The sequence below is a fragment of the Bidens hawaiensis genome, unplaced genomic scaffold (genome assembly GCF_021521415.1).
Source record: "Bidens hawaiensis isolate Kalapana, Puna unplaced genomic scaffold, B.hawaiensis_p1.1 tig00051443_1, whole genome shotgun sequence".
In the NCBI taxonomy this organism is placed as follows: domain Eukaryota; kingdom Viridiplantae; phylum Streptophyta; class Magnoliopsida; order Asterales; family Asteraceae; genus Bidens; species Bidens hawaiensis.
In genome coordinates, this window is record NW_027499228.1 from 113,830 (window position 1) to 133,220 (window position 19,391).

The following is a 19,391-nucleotide window of genomic DNA, read 5'->3' on the forward strand; positions in this document are numbered from 1 at the left end:
TCCACTTGCTTGGTTTCTTGTGTCACCCTAATTCTGAACTTGATCATTTTGTTCATCTTGATTGTCTTGATTGTTCTCAGTAGGATCATGTTCAACATTGTGATTGTTTTCTTGATCAGGTTCACCAATATCACATGAGGAATTCTTCACAAAAGTATACTCCTTTTCTTTTCTAGCAACCTTTTTCCATAATTCTTCCAAGTCCAATGATTTCTTCTTTTTCTCTTCAATTTCACTGGTCTTGTAGAAAGATTCATCAAAGTCTTCAGGATAAATCTTGAAAGACCTTATTAACTTTTCATGATCAAACAGCCATGATGCACCATCAACTGTATTGAATTGATTCTCATTAAAGATAATATCAGATGATTCTATAACACTCAAGTGGTGTTTCACATAAACTCTGTAAGCCTTTGAGTGTGTAGAATATCCAACAAAGAAACAATCCAGGGACTTTGTTTGAAACTTGTTCAAATAGTCTCTTGTGTTCAGTAGAAAACATTTGCATCCAAAGGGCTTGAAAAACTTAATGTAAGGCTTTCTGTTGTGAAATATTTCATATGGAGTTTTGTTATGCCTTTTGTTGACAAGTACCCTGTTCTGTACATAGCAGGCTGTATTTATGGCTTCAGCCCAAAAAGTGACAGGCAAATTTGCATCAGCTAACATGGTTCTTGCAGCTTCAATCAAGGTTCTATTTCTTCTTTCTGCTACACCATTTTGTTCAGGAGTTCTAGGAGCTGAGAATTGTTGTAGTATACCCTTTTCTGCACAGAAATCTTGCATAACTCCATTCTTGAACTCAGTGCCATTGTCACTTCTCATCATCTTGACTTTCTTATTCAACTTGTTCTCAATCATTGTTACACAACCTTTAATCAACTCTGCAGTCTCATCCTAGGTACTTAGGAAATAAACCCAAGTGTATCTTGAATAGTCATCAATGATCACAAGACAATATCTTTTCTTCCCTATACTTGGTACACTTATAGGACCAAAAAGATCCATGTGAAATAATTCAAGTACTTGATCAATTGAGTTGATGAGCTTTGGCTTATGAGTAGATTTGTGTTGTTTTCCTTTTTGGCATGAGCTACAGTGATCTTCCAAATTTGAATTCTGTTGTGGGTAAGCCTATAAAAAGCTTACCTTTAACAAGTCTGTTCATGTTCTTCAAGTTCACATGATATAGTTTCCTATGCCACAATTTTGACTCATTTTTAGTAGCTTTGGAAACAAAACATGCACCTCCTCTTGAAATCGCTTCTTTCATATTCAATTCATACAAGTTACCATTTCTTGGTGCCATCATCATAATCATTTTAGGTGGAATCACAAACTCACGTTTTAGAATGAAACAGTGTGAATCATCAAAACTGACTTTGTATCCCTTATCACACATTTGCGATATACTCAGCAGATTGTACTGAAGACCTTCAACATGAAATACATTATCAAATGAGACTTTCCCATTTGTTAAGATTCCTTTTCCAACAATCTTTCCACCATTCTCATTACTCCCAAAAGCTACTGGACCTTCATACTTTTCTTCATAATTGACAAGAGATCTCTTGTCACATGTTATGTGCCTAGAACATCCACTATCCATATACCATATGTCATTCAGAGGAGTGGACTGTTCCTGAGAAGTTGATCCAGTTTCTTTCTCTATTATGGCCATGAATGCTACATTTGCCCTCTTGATTTCATCTGCAATGTCTTCTTCATGATTGCTCCAATCAAAGTTACCTTCGTGTTGTGTAGTCACTGCCACATTTCCTTGATTTCTTGGTTGATTTTGGTTGACTGGAACAGTATTGTTTGGAACATTTTGAACTGCTTGAAGGTTTTGATTGTTGTTCATTTGAAAACCTTGATTCTGTTGCATACTTTGATTAAGATTATTCAATTGAGGCTGAAAGTTGTTAAAGTTGGGATTGTAGTTGTTGTTGGGATTGAAGTTGTTGTTGGGATTGAAGTTGTTGTTGAAGTTTTGGTTGTTATTTCTTTGCTGATTTTGCTGGTATTGCTGCTGACCTCTTGGTTGTTGATTATGGAATTGATTCATCTGATAGTTCCTTGGCAGGTTGCATTCTCTTGCAAAACGTCCTGGCTGTTGGCAATTGTAGCAGATTGCCTTTGACTTGTCAAATCCAATCCTTTCATTAGGACCAGAAACTAGAGATCTACCAGTTCTATTATACAAACTCTTACTTCTCAATGCTAACATGGCAGCTTGCCACTTCAAATCCATGTCTTCCAAATCATCAGCATCTATCTGCTCAAGATCATATTGCACTACACTTGTGTGGATTAAATTCTTTGCAACAAATGCATTATATGACTCAGTGAACATTGAAAGCAAAGCCCGTGTATCACTGCTTTGACCATGTCCACCACCAGTGTGAGGAACATTCCCACTTGCCATAGAGGCAAAATCAGTGTCATCAATCAGCTGCACATTGAATATTTGCTGATTTCCTTGATTACTTGTGCTAACACCAACAAATGATTTTGGAGTATCAGAATTGAGTTCAACAGGTTCTTCAATGATAGGAATCTGCTGTTGATTCTTGGTAGTAAAATTACCCATAGGTGCAATCAATGCATTTGAAACATTGAAGCATGGTCTTTCCTCCTTAATCATTTCATTTTCTATCATCTCTATTTCTGCAGCTTGAAGAAAACACACTACATCATCTACTTTTAGCTCATTGAAGTTGTGCTTTGTAAGAATGAACTTGCAGGCAGTATACCATTCCTTTGGTATAGAGTTCAGCAGCTTGGTGTTGAGATCAAAATCAGTCATGACATAGTCTGTGGTTCTGAGCTCATTCACAATTCCCAAAAACCTCTCTAGAATTGATTTCAACCTTTCTCCTTCTCTATACTTGAATCTTTCTAACTGCTGCTTCAATCTCTGCTTCTTGATGTTCTTGAGTTCAACATTTCCCTCAAACATTTCAAGTATTGCATCGTACATTGCCTTGGCATTGGGATGATGTTCAACCTTGGTGAGTATTTCCCAAGACAGGCCTAGCTTCAACATAGCTAAAACCTTCATCAACCTTTCTCATTCTTTCTCTTACAGCAGTAGTTGCAGCTGCATTTGCACCTTCTGCAACTTCTCCTCGTGGACCATTCTTGATGGAGTTCCATATATCAACATCATTGTAGCAAATGGCTGCTTCAAACAAAACCTTCAATATTGTGAAATTTTCCTGTCCATACAATCTAGGAATCTTGTTAGTAGACACCTCTTGTTCCTCGTAACCAGACATTTTTGTGAAAATAAAAGTAATTTCTTAATAAAAACAGAGTTTCAAAAATATTCAGATCTGAGACTCGATTGTTCAGATCTGAGGTGTCTGATTCGATAAGAACAAGATATAAATATAAAGATTAAAACTTTAAATAAAACAATGAAGAGAAAACACCAAATGATTGTAGATTTGGAAGAAAAATGAAGAACAGAGCTGCTGACGTCACAAATCAATGGAACAGTGGTCTGCTTACGTCATTCTTCTTCAAATCTTCAATCAACAACAATCTTTTTAAAATAGCAGTAATCAGCTCTGATACCACTTGTCATTTTGTATTCTCACTGCTTGATGATCTTTGAGAACTATCAGATTTGACAGACTGATTATCCCTTTTTGAGATTGTTCTCAATGGATGAGAGTCCTTCTTAACAGTTTTCACATGCTTCACTGGAGATTTAACCTTGTTAACAGGTTTGATCACATGTTTCTTGACTTTTAGTGAATGCCTTTGGCTCTCTTTTTCCAGAACTTCCTCTGGGCAATCCTTTCCCATACCCAAATATTTTTCATACTTCATTTTATAGGCCACAAAGTCTTATCCATATTTTGTTTCATCTGGGACATGAAAAGGCTTGAATTTAAGTCTTTCATTACAGGAGTCTGTATGATGACCATATTCATCACACATCTTGCACCAAACCTTTCCTTTGAATACTTCATATTCTTTTGGTTTCTTGAACCTTTCAATTGGTCTTGGTGAATCAACTCCAATTGTCTTTTTAGATTTTAAACAGTTAAAATCAATTGAGAAGGGAACAAATTCAGCTATCCTTATGTCACTTCTTTCCACTTTCCCTTTAACAAAAACAATTTCTCTTATACTTAAGAGTTCTTCCTCTATGCTTTCCCTTTGTCTTGATTTCCTCTTTTCATATTTTTCCATTGTTTCTACTTCTCCAATGTCAAAGTCTTCAAAACTTGAGAAATAAGGTAAACAGGAATAAAATTTCACATGCAACTGTTTCAACTTCTTTCAATTTTTTATTCTGTTTAATTCTTTCCAATAGAGCTTTGCTTGGAGGTCTCACTGCATTATAACTTGGTTTTGATCCTTCACAGATATCAAACGACACATGTCCTCTCTTGGTTATTTCATTTTGTTTCTTCATTCTTGATGTGACAGGTGGATACTTTGGAAGTTTGTCAATGGATTCTGGTTTCTTGAATCTTCTTCCTCTTTCAGCAGCTTTAATTTCCTCCTCATTAATTTGATCACTTAAATCACTCAAGTCATCTTGATTCAAGTCAATTGACTCAAGGTCATCTTCAGAGACTTGAACTCCAATTGACTTTTCTTCTTTCAGTTCTTTCTTCACAACAAACTCTCCTTCTACACTCATCTCAACATTCTTATACAAATCCACAAGTTCTTTATCTTGAAAGACATATTTGAATTGTTGTAGATATGTATTTCTTTTCTCTTTATCAACTTTTGGCATAAAGTTGTTGTTGAATGGTGGTGGTATTGCTTTGTATTTGTCTTATTTCTTAACTTGATTCAGAATTCCACAGATGTTTCCAGTGGATACCAAGTTCTTCAAGAATTCATTTTCAGTTTGCAGTTTTGTGTTTAGTACCTTTTCTTCTATTATCATTTTCTTCAACCCATCAATCTCAGTTGTAAATATTTTCTGAGCTCTGTAACTATTCATGCAGTCATCTTCCAAACTTTTCATACTTTCTTCACTTATCAGTTCACTAGCTTCATATGCATTGATGATACTTTGTTTCTTAAAACACTCACTTTCCAGCTTGCCTACCTTCGTTTTCAAATCATTGATAAGTTCATTTAAATCAATAGTCCCGGTGCGGAAGCGTGAATAATCGGTATTGACGGTGGAGCTCGGATCCGGGTTAGGATCGAATCGCACTCGTATTCACTCTGAACAATAATAATGGACAGATGTGGAGAGTTCGTTTCGATTAACAATATTCAATAAAGTAGGATGAACAATTGTATGTAATCGAAACACAAAAGATAGATGTAGTAGTATGATTTCATTAACTGAATGATTGTCATGAAGAACACTTATACATACATTCATACATACATAATCATAATCAAATGGCCACCCGGGGAGAGCTCTTCCCCGGGGGCAAACTCTCAACACAATAAAAATCTCACAATGCACACATGACATAAACAAATGACCTAAATCATCTATTTATACTAGTCTTGTGTCTTGGTCTTCACTCCACCGCCACTTGGATAAGACCAAAGTAATAAAATATAATATAATATTTCACCCGATAAATGCTTCAATTACTCGTTATAAAATCTTGTTGTCTTTCTTTAAAATCTTATTATAAACGAGTAACGATTCGATGCGTCGATCTAAAATATAATACCCTACAATCTCCCCCTTAGACCGATGCCATCGAATCACTTTCACGATCACCTCATAACCCGATGCCTTTCATAGAAATTCTCCCCCTCACAATAAGCGTCTCCCATTTTTCATTTCAAGTCATCTTCTCTTTATCTCTTTCGGATATAGTTGCATACGCATAAGATCGAGGATTCAAACTTCAATGATCAACTACGAGTTAATCCGAAACCGCAAAAGGAAATAAACTCAAAAATTTTCCTTAAAGTGAGTCTTTCACTTGATTCGACCAAAATTTGCAATGAAATTCCATATAATTTTTCTCCCCCAATTTCGTTGCAATGTCATAAACGAATGTGTCCTTAAATCAAGTGCGGGTGAACATCTTCAATTCAAACAATCTTGACTATCCCTATCAAGAATTGTTGATAAATATTCAAAATAAACGCATAAAAGATACCTTTTGTGGTTGAAAGTTGGCATTTGACATGGTCAACTATTGAAATGATCCGGATAAATCAACCATATTGTTCTTGTAAGAACCTTGTTGAAGTTGTGAAAATTTTGTGATTTTTGCCCAATTTTTGCTCAAGAAGTCTTCAAAAATGACCAAAATACCCCTCGTTGACCCATCACAGTCAACGGCTGAGTTGACCAGAAAAGTCACTTCCAAACAGTCACTCATACTTGTTCAAACATTTTTCATTTATAACACACGGTCTAAAAGTCAATGGATAAGCAAGCATACATTTTTTTCTTCATTTTGGCCCGTTTGACTTTTGAAGGAAAACCTTGTTATATTTCACGAGCAAAGATATTCATGTGAGAAATTCGAGCATATCCATACTTGGAAATTTCCATCATTCACGTTGTGCTCGATTAAAATATATGCTCGAGAAAATATTTGCTTGAGGATAAAACTTGATGTTACTTGGTATAAACATTAAGGGCTCGGTTTAAAACGAAGATGTGCTCGAGACAAAGATTACATGCTTGGGGTTTAAACTTTATGATTTTGTTCATATAAAACTGTTTAAGCTGCAAACGTACCATATCGCCCTTGTTAATTGTGCAACAAATATTTACTTTAGTAGCAAAATTCCGGAACAACCACAACTTATTTCATCCACTTTATGACTTGTACCAGCTGCATATTGACAAAAATACCCTTGCATCATTGATTACCTCTACACGTGTATGCTGCAGAACATTTCAGAAATAATCAGCAAACTGTGCGTAATGTATCCGCAGCAGCAACTTCTCGTGAATATTATCATCATATCAGTAGGTAAATAACGCGAGTTCAGAACCATCAGTAGCGTTTGTTTCTAATTGTTCTGCAGCAGCCCTTATCAGCTCTACCAGCTTGTACATTCAAAAGAAAATCTTGTACTAGCCTGAAATAACATAACTGCCCCAAAATGTGCAGCAACATTAGCTCATAACTGTTCATGACAAACGTATCAACTGTTCAAGTCTTACTAAGTATTCGTGAATACTTATTATATTAGCAGCTTAATAACTACTCATGAAACGTGAAAAATGCTGCACTAAAACTTAATATATGCAGCAGATTATATCAGCAATATAAACCGAACAACAATAACATCAACAATACAAATTAACAGCCCCGAACTAATCATTTATGCAACAGCAGCAACATCTGTTCGAGATTTGGCTGCTATCTTTTTGTGCTTTATTGCAGCAATTTCTCATGACAATCTTATCTGCTCAAGTATACGCACCATCTTCAACAACTATTTAAGGAATTATCATATCAGCAACACAAATATTCAAACATGCTGCAATTAAGTACTCGTGGTACAACAATTATGTAGAAAATAACCAATAGATCAGCAGCAACTAACTCCAACTGTTCATGAGATAATCAATAGTTGTTCATGAATCTGATCTCAACATTGAGTGTTCGTGTAAAATCATTAACTGTTCGTGACCAAATACTCGAACACAACTAGTTAAGTGTTCAGGTCAGGTGCGAAGTACCAAAATACCCTTGACAAAAGTTCAACAACAAATTCTACCATCATCTTCAATTACCAAACAGCCCCTGAAAATTATGCAGTAATAGATTGTACAATCTTCAGAAAGACTTGTTCATTCAGCATAACTACCAAAATGCCTCTGCTCGTGACTATCAAAATGCAACAGTAACTGTTTGTGTGTTAAGCTGCAAGTACTTAGAAGCAAACTCCAATAAAGATTGTTTATTTTCTCATAACACGAATAACCATCTGATTGAGAAAGTAACCAACGCTTGAATACTTCGAAAATAATTTGCAGCATACTCAAACACCTGGAGTTAAATTCTCGGGTCATTAAACCAACTACACATGTATAAATATCAACTGTTCAGCCCTTTTATAAACAACTAATCGGAAAAATAACAAATAACAGCAGCTGTCAAAACAATAGTCAGACACTTAATCCCCAATATGTATTTGTTCGAACACATAAAACAACTAGTTAACAATCAGCAAGTGTTCGTGCACAAAAAACAACGTTATAGGAAATCGGGAACAGTACACGATATCATATCAGCAGCTGCTCGTGAATATCTTTTTTATCCACCCAAACACTCTAACCATTTTCCCCAAATTTGAACATATGAACCCTAATTTCTCAGATCTAAAATTAACCACTAATCACATTAATTTGAGCATTGAAATGACATCAATTCATCTCTAAACATCAATCTATCAACAATATGTCACCAATTTCACCAAACTTTCAGATCTAGAACAAATTATATAAAAGAACTCGACCAAAAACGAACCGAATTCAATAGATTTGGACGAAACCGAATATATAAACATGAAATTGATGTTAAACCTCCGAACTAATCATCGACCCAAACATCAATCCATATCAATAATCCTTCAATCATCAAAGTTCATCCAAATCCATGCAAAAACCCACGAAAACTTCAACAAACTTCAAGTTTAACGTCCATGGCGGATTCAAGAGCGAATTGAATCAAATTCAGCGGTTAGTCTGAACGATTCGGTAACCTCGCTCTGATACCAATTGTGAGAACCGAGCCCCGGTGCGGAAGCGTGAAAAATCGGTATCGACGGTGGAGCTCGGATCCGGGTTAGGATCGAATCTCACTCGTATTCACTCTTGAACAATAATAATGGACGGATGTGGAGAGTTCGTTTCGATTAACAATAATCAATAAAGTAGGATGAACAATTGTATGTAATCGAAACACAAAAGATAGATGTAGTAGTATGATTTCATTAACCGAATGATTGTCATGAAGAACACTCATACATACATTCATACATACATAATCATAATCAAATGGCCATCCGGGGAGAGCTCTTCCCCGGGGGCAAACTCTCAACACAATAAAAATCTCACAATGCACACATGACATAAACAAATGACCTAAATCATCTATTTATACTAGTCTTGTGTCTTGGTCTTCACTCCACCGCCACTTGGATAAGACCAAAGTAATAAAATATAATATAACATTTCACCCGATAAATGCTTCAATTACTCGTTATAAAATCTTGTTGTCTTTCTTTAAAATCTTATTATAAACGAGTAACGATTCGATGCGTCGATCTAAAATATAATACCCAACAACTAGCTTGGGGACTGTCTTGTGACGCTCTTGATTGCGTCTTCTCAAGATGGCCGTCAGACGGGTTTTAAGGAAGGTTACAAATTTGCGGAGGAGAGTAAACTTCCCGAAGAGTTCGTGTTGCACGGACAGGATACTGCCACAATATTGACTAAGAAGACGAAGATTTTTGATAATTTAAAGTATTCTATCGAAGATCAAGTGGTCGAGCTCGCAGATAAGGAAGACGGTATCGAGCAATTGAAAGCGCTCTTTCCTCCTAACAACGATGAAGATCAGGATGATGCGAAAGGAGAGAATGCGGAAGACGAAAATGAAACGTCATGGTTTTTATTTTGTATCACCGCATAAGACTATTTTCCTTGTAGTATTTTTGTAATCCCATTTGTACATATGAAAAGAAGCCTTGTTGCATCCTGTACTCTTTGTCTTATTCCTCATAATATAAGTGTTTTTAGGATCTTCTTGCTTGTCAATAAAGGATTACATGGAAATGCATATTACATAAAACTTTAATGCGGGGATAATAAAACTTTTTATAAATCAGTCATAAGCCGAATGAAATTACAAAAGATGATATTTTGAGACTTCTACTAGTCTATTAGGCACGCAGGCCAAAAAATGAAAAGAAAACGTACGTACTATATGTAGCATTTCTTTAACTGAGCCCCGTTCCAAGTTCTAGGGATCTCAGTCCCATCCAACTTTCTAACTTGTAAGCGCCATTGAATAAAACTTGTTTAATTCTGTAAGGGCCTTCCCAAGTTGGGGCTAACTTGCCTATGGGTTCTTGACATGAAGCCTCGTTATTGCGAAAGACGAAGTCTCCCGCATCAAATGTGCACTTTTGGACCCGCGAGTTATAATATTTATGCAATTGGCGTTTATAATTATGCTCGCGGATCGATGCCAATTCCCTCCTTTCTTCAAGGAGGTCAAGATTCATCCGGAGTTCATGATCATTATCATCAATCATTAAATCTCTTGCGGATGAGATTCCGATTTTAGCTGGGATCATGGCCTCAGTGCCGTAGGTTAACCTAAAAGGAATCTTAGAATTACTGGAATTCTTTTGGGTGTGGAAGGCCCTAAGTACATGGGGCAATTCGTCAATCCAGCCTGTTCGTTTAGTTCCTAGCCTCGATTGATCTCTTCCTTGATTGTTCGGTTAGTCCGTTCAACCTGACCGTTTGCTTGCGGATGGGCTATAGATGTAAAGAATTGAATTACTTGAAGTTCTTTCAGCCATTCCTATAATCCGTTGTCCGCAAACTGGGTCCCATTGTCACTTACCAGTTCCTGCGGAAGACCAAACTGGCAAATGATGAACTCCCATAGAAATTTTTAATGCTCGATGTCGTGATTGATTCAACTGGTTTGGCTTCCACCCATTTGGTGAAGTAATCAATGGCCACTATCAAAAATTTGACTCTCCCAGGGGCTTCTAGGAAAGGTCCCATAATGTCGATAGCCCATTTCTGGAACGGCCAGGCGGATGTCACCGGTATCAGCTCGTTTTTTGGGCGCACGGTGTTAGGAGCGTGACGCTGACAAGAATCACATTTCCTGATTTCTTGTATGGCATCTAAGTGCATCCCTGGCCAATAATACCCTGTGCTCATGATCTTTGCTACCACCATCCTTGGGCCCGCGTGTAGGCCACATATACCCTCATGAACTTCCCTTATCAGATTGTTCTCATCTTCTGCATCGATACATCGTAATAGTGGGCCCAAGAAAGATCTCCGGTATAAAACGCCATCATTCATCTGGTAATTCAAAGCCTTGTGTTTGATTTGATTTTTCGAGCTACTGCCTTCTCTGCTGGCAAACTTCCTGATGACAGATAAGCTATAATCGGTGTCATCCAGGATTCCACGCCAGTTTGAATTACCAGAACTTGATGTTGTGGAATGGACGGGCGATCCAAGACTTCAACACGAATATCCTTAGCAAAGTGCTCAAAATTTGTTGAGGCCAACTTGCTAAGGGCGTCTACTGATTTGTTCTCACTCCTTTTGATGTGAACAATGTGAGAAAGGAAAACTGACGGATCAAGTCCTTTTCTTGTGACAGATATGAAGCCATACCGTCGTTTTTTGCTTCGTAAGTTCCGTTAATCTACCCAGCAATTAGCATGGAATCCACCCATGCCTCCAAATGTTTCCCCCCCCCCCCCCAAAGCTTCTTGGCTATCCGCAAGCCTGCCAGGAAAGCTTCATATTCCGCCTCGTTGTTAGCACTTTTAAAGTCTAACTTTATGGCATTTGTGAATTCATGGCCCTCCGGATTGACTAGCCTGAGGCCTGCGCCAGATCCCTCACTGCTTGAAGCTCCGTCCGTAAACAATGACCAAATTTTCCTGGTTCAGGAGGTGCTTGGGGTTGCTGCTCAATCAAACATTCTTTTTCTTTGTGCTGCGGAACCTCAATGACGAGGTCCGCCAACACCTGCCCTTTAATTGCTGGTCTGGGTTTATATTCTATCGCGTGTTCACCCAGCTCGATGGCCCACTTCGCTAGTCGCCCAGACAATTCTGATTTACTCAGAAGGTTTTTGAGTTTGTATCCAGTTAATACGTTGATGGGATGTCCCTGAAAGTACCTGCAGAGACGTCGAGCGACATAGACCAGGGCTAGGACAAGTTTTTCCAGCATTGAGTATTTGGTCTCCGGATCTGACAATGTCCTGCTGATGTAATAAATCGGCGTTTGGACATTCTTTCTATCCGTCAATAATATAGCCCCGATGTCAATGTCAGATGCCGACAAATATAACACAGAGGTTCTTCCGCATAAGGTGCTGTCAACGTGGGTAACTCTACCAAGCATTTTTTGACCTCTAGGAATGCTTTTTCAGCTTCCTCATTCCACTTGAATTGTGCTTTCTTGAGGCAATTTCTCAATGTTGAAACAAACGGATAAGATTTGGCTGCATGGTTTGCTAAAAAATCTATTTAGTGCAACTAATATTCCGTTGAGTGTCTGAACCTCTTTGAGCGAAGAAGGAGAAGGCATGCGGGCTACGGCTTGGATTTTATCGGATTAGCCTTGAAGCCCGCGCCTGTAACGATCACGCCAAGGAATTTTTCTTCCTCCATCCCAAAGGAACACTTTGCTGGATTCTGCTTTATATTGATGCTTCTTAAGGTTTCAAATGTTTCTTCTATGTCTCTCAACATTTGGTCTTCCTCAATGCTTTTTATTACCAAGTCGTCCATCTAGACTTCCAGGTTTCGACAAATCTGGTTCTTGAATGCTTGATCCATCAACCGCTGATATGTGGCACACGCGTTCTTCAGTCCGAAAGGCATCATTTTGCAACAAAAAGTGCCTTGGTCAATACGAAATGTTGTTTTATCTTCATCTCTCGCCACCATTGCGAATTTGATGGTAGCCTTTGTAAGCGTCAAGGAAGCATTTGAATTTAAACGGGGCCACAACGTCTACTTTGAGATCAATTTCAGGTAGTGGATAGCAATCCTTTGGGAAAGCTTTGTTCAAGTCTTTAAAGTCTATGCACATCCGCCACGTTCTGTTACTTTTTGGAACAATGACCGGATTAGCCACCCATGTTTGATATTTGATTTCCCGATAATTCCGGCATTAAGCAAATCTTGTACTTGATCATTCATAGCTTTTGTCTGTTCTGGGCCCATCTTTCTCTTTTTCTGGACAATTAGTGTAAACATCGGGTTTACCCTTAATTTATGTTCCGCAATACTCCGCGGGACTCTAGTCATGTCCGCGGGTTGCCAGGCGAAGATGTCCATATTTTTGGATAACAACTGCTTTAAGAATGTCCTCACTATCTCTGAGATAGCAGGTCCAATTATAACTGTCTGATCAGGGAAATTTTTGTTCAAAATCAATTTCTCTGGTTCAGTCCTTTGAGCATGTTTTAGAACTTTGCTAGGCTTTGAACTTTCAGCTTCAAAGCAGTGTCGATTGACGTGAATGATTGCCACTCCGGTGCGGGTTGGGACTCCTACCACACCGTGAGCTATGGACGGGTGAACATTAAAGTAACCAATTGCTTCCCGTCCTAGAATAATGTCGTGTTTGGAAGTTGCCGGTAGAACCAAAAATTCAACTTCCTCAGTTCTTGAATGAATCCCGTCACTAAGAGTGACCGGGAAAGATATCACCCCTCGCGAGTGCATCACCTCACCTCCAAATCCAGATACAGGAGCATGAATAGGTTTCAATCTCTCCTTATCCTCCTCATCGAGTTGTTCAAAGCACTGTTCGTACATAATGTCAGATGTACTACCGGTGTCAAAGAAAACATACTGCGATCGGTAATGACCAAAGAGGGCAGTGATTATCAAAGGATTCTTATTGCACGGTCCGCCTTTAACACGTGGAAAAATTGTTGGTTCATTTTTCCATTCTTCATCCAGGAGCTCTCTCCTTTTTCCTCAACCCTATGTCCACCCTGAATCATGTGAACGTTCAAAATCTTTGACTTGCTTTTTTGATGGGCCCTAATTATCTCGCGCGGGAGCTTTAGCAGTCCCTGATTTTTCGCCCTTGACCAGATGTTCAAGTTTGCTAGATTTCACAGCTGCTTCAATTTCATTTTTCAAGGCCACACACTCGTTTGTGTTGTGCCCGATGTCATTCTGAAATGAGCAATGTTTCTTTGCATCTAGGAACGATCTCCTCGTGAGTGGCTGAGGCTTTCGGAAATTCACATTTTCTATAGTGAGGATTTTTGAAGGTGTTTTCTATAACGGAGTCCAATTTTTGGAGGACCGTGCTGAATAATTTTGCTTGTTCTTATTACCGATCAAAGATCTTGCGTAGAATGGTTTTGATACCTCCACGCTCGGCTGAAGTCTAAACCAGATTGTCCCCTTTGCTTGTTTATTTGGTTGTGGAGTCTGAAACTCTACTTTCAACTTCTGTTTTGAATTGTTATATCCCAGGGTTTTCTCAGTTCTGGCATAAAACTTTGCGTAGTCATAATATCATCCCATTCTTGTGGCATTCCATCTCTGCCAGTTAATGTGCGGATCAACGCATCACATCTAACATTCTTGCGGAAAGCACCACGAAGCATATCTTTGCTGATTCCACCGATGTTTAGACTTTCATCATTGAATCGGGTAATGAAATCTTCCACAGATTCATTATCTCGGCGGATAACGTCCAAAATTTCTGACTGATCATGAGTGTGTTTCTTTTGCTGGCTAAACTGTTGGGAAAATTTTTTCACCAGATCATCCCAGCTGGAAATCTGACCATCCTGATAATTTTTTGAACCATTCACGTGTTGCCCCTGTTAGTGTCAATGCGAACATATGACACCAATAGGGGAGCGTCCACCCGCTAACACCACCTACCGCCACAAAGTTTTGGAGATGATCACTTGGATCAGTCATTCCATTAAATTTGCCCACCAACGTAGGTATTTTAGCATTAACTGGAAAAGGTATTGTTGCGATGCGTGCTATGAATTTTGACATTTCAGCAAAGGCTGCTGGGCGATACGGTTTAGTTAAAACTTCTTCCGCATCACTGTGATACTGAGTATGGTGGACCCCGTCCCGCGGGCGACTGACCCCCTCCTGGGAATGCCGTCTGCTATCACCACTATAAAAAATGTAATCACCTGGGTGATATGTTGAATCATAACTACCGAACTCATCTACATAATACGGCATCCGCATGTCCACACGAGGACGTGGACATAACCTCCATATTTCACCAAAATCGTGTTCCGTTTGTTGACTATAATGGATCTGACTTCCTCTAACTGTTGGTGGAGGAGAAAGAGACCTCCTGGGAGAATCATCATAAGTCAGAGTACGAACATGGAAACGTTCGTTGCGCACCCTACGTTCGTATTCGGCTACTTGATTCTCTTGCTAAATGCGGAGCCACTCGTCCGGAGACAAGAGTCCCCTAGATCTGGAACTATGATGATGGGTTCTCGCCGGATCACATTCACCATAATCTTCCTCCAGACCCAATTCTGAGCGAGTTCGATGAGTTTCCCTCATAATTCGCCCCAAGTCTCCTAGATTAGAGCCTCCTGGGCTGTTACACGTCCCAAATCAGTAGGAGCAAAACCAACTGGTGTTGTAACATGCTCTAAGGTAAAACTTCCAGGTGTTACATCGGCGGTTCGTGAACCAGGAGCCGTAATACGTGCAAAAATACTTGAAGTTGTTCCACCATGTGTCTCTGTATCAGTGACGCGTGAAACAGGTGCAGGGGTTCCCATCGGCCCCTCAGGAAGTTGACTCATATCGTACAACAAACCGGAAACAAAAAGTTATTGCTGTTCTAACAAAAGCAAGGATGGAACCAATGAAGATTCTGATGAAGATAAAGTACTTAAGTGTATAGAGAGTATAGTGGGGAGTGAATGAATACCTCATAAGGATTTAGAGGGTATTTATAGCCGAAGGATGTGGGAATATGATTGGGCCAGCTTTCCCTTTCTAGAAGATGCCCTCGTAATCGTCTGGACACGTGTCCCCATTTGATAGGTTGAGCTAAACGTTGCATGTGCATGGGTATAACAACCTGGACACGTGTTCTTCTAGGATAGGACGGATCGATCCCTGGCCATGTGCATGGTTATAACAACTTGGCCATGTGTCCTCCTTTCATTGGTCAATGGGTCACGTATTCTCCAAGTAACAATCGTGGGAATCTTTCTAGAAGGTAATTGGTTAATTACAGCTGTGCTGATAGCATTGCCTCTGGATCCTTTTAGCGGATGAGTGTTTCATCATGCGGATGAAATATGAGGATGCTTGGATGGATCCGCGTATGACATAAGGTTGTTGCTCCTTATACAAGTTATGCGGGTGATCCATATGTCCAGCGGGTGAATCATAAGGAGCTTCCTATTGACCCGCGGGTGTTACTTAAGGGTATTTGGGCCTTTTTGGTACCTCTACCTCTATAATAACCATATAAATTACCCAACTTTCTTTTGTTCAAATCCAATATCCACTACTCAGCACTTTATTCCATTTCAAAAACCAAAAAAAAAAACAACAAATCATTAGGGAAAATAAGAACCAATTATCAAGAACATAGAACAGAGTTTCACCATAGGCAAGTGCATAGCTTAGTTGGGGCCAGGGGTAGCCCCGGCCGCCTTCATAATTTTTACCACTAGTGTAATCTTTTTTCGACTGAAAATTTTAATATATAGTGTAAATTTACCCGTTTTTGACCGAACTTTTGAGCCCCGCCCCAATCTCGTTTATGAAAATTATAATACATATTGCGTCGGGCCACCTCGGTGTGTATATGTCCAAGTTTCGCCACTAGCTATATGCATAGTCCATATAAAACTTTAAAATCAAACCAAAAGAAAATACAATCAACTCTTGTATAAGTCATGGTTCATACATTACGTACAATACAGATTATAGACTAATGATGGCAAGGTGATGAAATGGGGTTATAAGAGATAATCAGTTTGGCCTGATCCAAACGTATCGGAAGACCCATGACCAACTAATTTTAAAGCTTAAACATGTCTAAAACGGGCCAAATCAATGAGAGCTCACCATTTTCAAATGAATCAATCCGGTGGCTCGATTGGGAGGGGGGGGGGGGGCAAGAGTGCGACACGTAGGATTTTATGAGAGTAATTAATATAGATTATTGATTAAATAAGTAGATAAAAAATAAAATACAATAATTGATTCCAAAACACAGGGTGGCAAAATTTTAATTCATTCAATTCACAATTTCGTTCTAATTAAAATGTTATCTAAACAAAATACTTCTCATTATATAGAAACATAGATATTACATCAACATAGCAGGTAGGCGAGCAACAAGCTACGCCACCACCTCTTTCTGAATTACAAACCCTAACCTGCTAAAGACATACCCCTGCCCCTTTGGAGTCGACACATTGTTATGCACAACCCGTTGGACCCTGTGTTAGGAAACAGATAGCTTCCGGTGCCAAGGAGCCAAAGGTATCAAAAGCTAGAGGGACAATAACATTAAATGTTTGTATACGATTTTGCTATTTGTGATTTATATTACTTCTATTGGTTTATCGTTTACCGTTTCCTAATTAACGAATGTAATTAATCATGGAAAAATAAAAATTAATTGAACATAGCGTATCCGTTTTCCTCCTATTTATGTTATTTCTTATTTAGTAGTTAATCTAACGGAGAATAAGTAAGTACCAAAGTGTAATTTTGTATATAGAGACTGATTTGGATTGAATAGAGGGTAATCGAACAGAGTGTAATTAAGTATCCACCAGAGCGTCATTTGAATAGAACTGAGCGTATTAGTTTTAATTAGAACCAAGCGCAATCGATTAAATTAGATCTGAGCGTGATTTGTAGGTCGCTAACTATGTTAACATGAAATAGTCTAATTGATTAATGTTGAACACACCTTTTCAATGTTGAATTGATTAATTTGTTTAATTTTTAATTAAGTTGGATCAGTTCTAAAAGTTGGATATAATTCAGATCAGTTTTTATTAATAAAACTTGGATTTGTTTGTGTTATTTATTATGTTCATGATTTAAGGTGATGCTTTTATTTATGATGTTAAATTTCATTATTACAATCCAATTAATCGCAAGTTTTATTGCATAGCTTTATGCCTTTGTTTCTCTTATGCATTTTAATAGTATTTCTTTTACCCTACATAAGTTCCATATTACAAACTTTAATTGTATTTTTTATTCAAATCGTGCAATTACTCTAATTCAATACCATTTTAATTGATTGATGTTTCATGCGAATGTTTTATGTCGATATAAACTATTTTAATTGTGATTTTTTCTGTTTCAACTCAATCAATTAATTCAATTGAACAAATTCAAACATCTTCAAGACCATTAATCATTTTGACCGATTCAAAGCCTTTTGAAACATCACTAGTTCAATTCTCCAATAAACAGGACTCCTCATTGTTGCAATTCTTTACCCCACTCCAATCAACGAATATTATTTGTTATTCTTTCAATTTGATGTTCTTTCCCAACTTTGACTTTCCAAAGTCAAACCGTCAAGTTTCAAGTTTTGTTCTTTTATTCTTTTGTTCAATCTTGGGTATGTTTTGTATTATTTTTCGGCATGTTTTTCCATCGTTTAGAATGTGATTTATGGTATATTTTGACAACGATGTTAGTTCATCAAAAACAAACTCGGCTCGCTTATGCGACCACTCGATTTAAGTTATTTTTCATCTTTAAACATCTAAACTAACCTTTTTTTATTCAAACCTTAAAAAAATATTGTTTTGTGATATCGGAACTAAACCCGACCTAAAGTCGAGTTTGTGTCCGACAAAACACGAATTGCTCGCTTAAAACTTGATTTTGTAGATTTGAGCCTTTTTCGGATTTTTCTCGAAACGCCCACCTTATTTAACATAATTAAAACATATTTCGTTCACAAACATTAATTATGCTAGGTCATAATTTGGAGAGACTGTTGCGTATCAGACTGCTACAACGTGATTATGACGGAACATATCTGGCGAGTTGATGTATTGCACATAAGATGGTTTACGATTGGTGAATGTTAAACCGAAATCACAAGAGTGGTTTCGTCTTGGGCTTGGGTTTTGTCTATGGGCTTGGCCTTGGGCCTTTGTATTAGAAACCCTATATATAGATTGTTTTAAGTTATTCTAGGGTTGAGCACATATAGAGAATTTTGAGAGCCACAATTGCTTTGTCGTTTTGGTTTATCTATAGGAAGATTTACTAATAATATCGTATGCATTGAAATCTTATTATTCGTGTTCTTGTTCATTGATTCATCTAGTCATCTATTCATCGTTGCTCTTGAATCACCACATTAATTAGATTCCACCTACTTAACGCGTGTTTGCTGATATCATATTGTCAAGATCCGGATTTAGGACTTACAAATGGTATTAGAGCCTTTCGACCTATTCAAGGCTCGAGTGTGATATCCACGATTCAAGACTAAGTTTGATGCTGTTTTCATGGAGAGTTTGATTGTTTTGGAGTTGGTGTTCTTGTTCTAGGGTTAAAAGTTACAAAAATAAAATAAAACAAAACAAAACCCTACGGCTGAATCGTAGGAAGTGTTCTTGGGATTTAAAGGTTCAAGGTTTCATTAGTGTTCTCGGCTACTGTTTGGGTTCTCG

The 19,391-nt window shown here is 38.0% G+C and overlaps 1 protein-coding gene across 1 annotated transcript; it reads right to left on the minus strand.

Annotated features, from left to right (window-relative positions):
* Nucleotides 1–12,777: 12,777 nt before the first annotated feature.
* LOC143599055 (uncharacterized) lies at nucleotides 12,778–13,518 on the minus strand. Its single transcript, XM_077077113.1, has one exon. The coding sequence runs from the start codon at nucleotides 13,516–13,518 to the stop codon at nucleotides 12,778–12,780; it is 741 nt and encodes a 246-aa protein (XP_076933228.1).
* Between the last annotated feature and the right edge of the window lie 5,873 nt (nucleotides 13,519–19,391).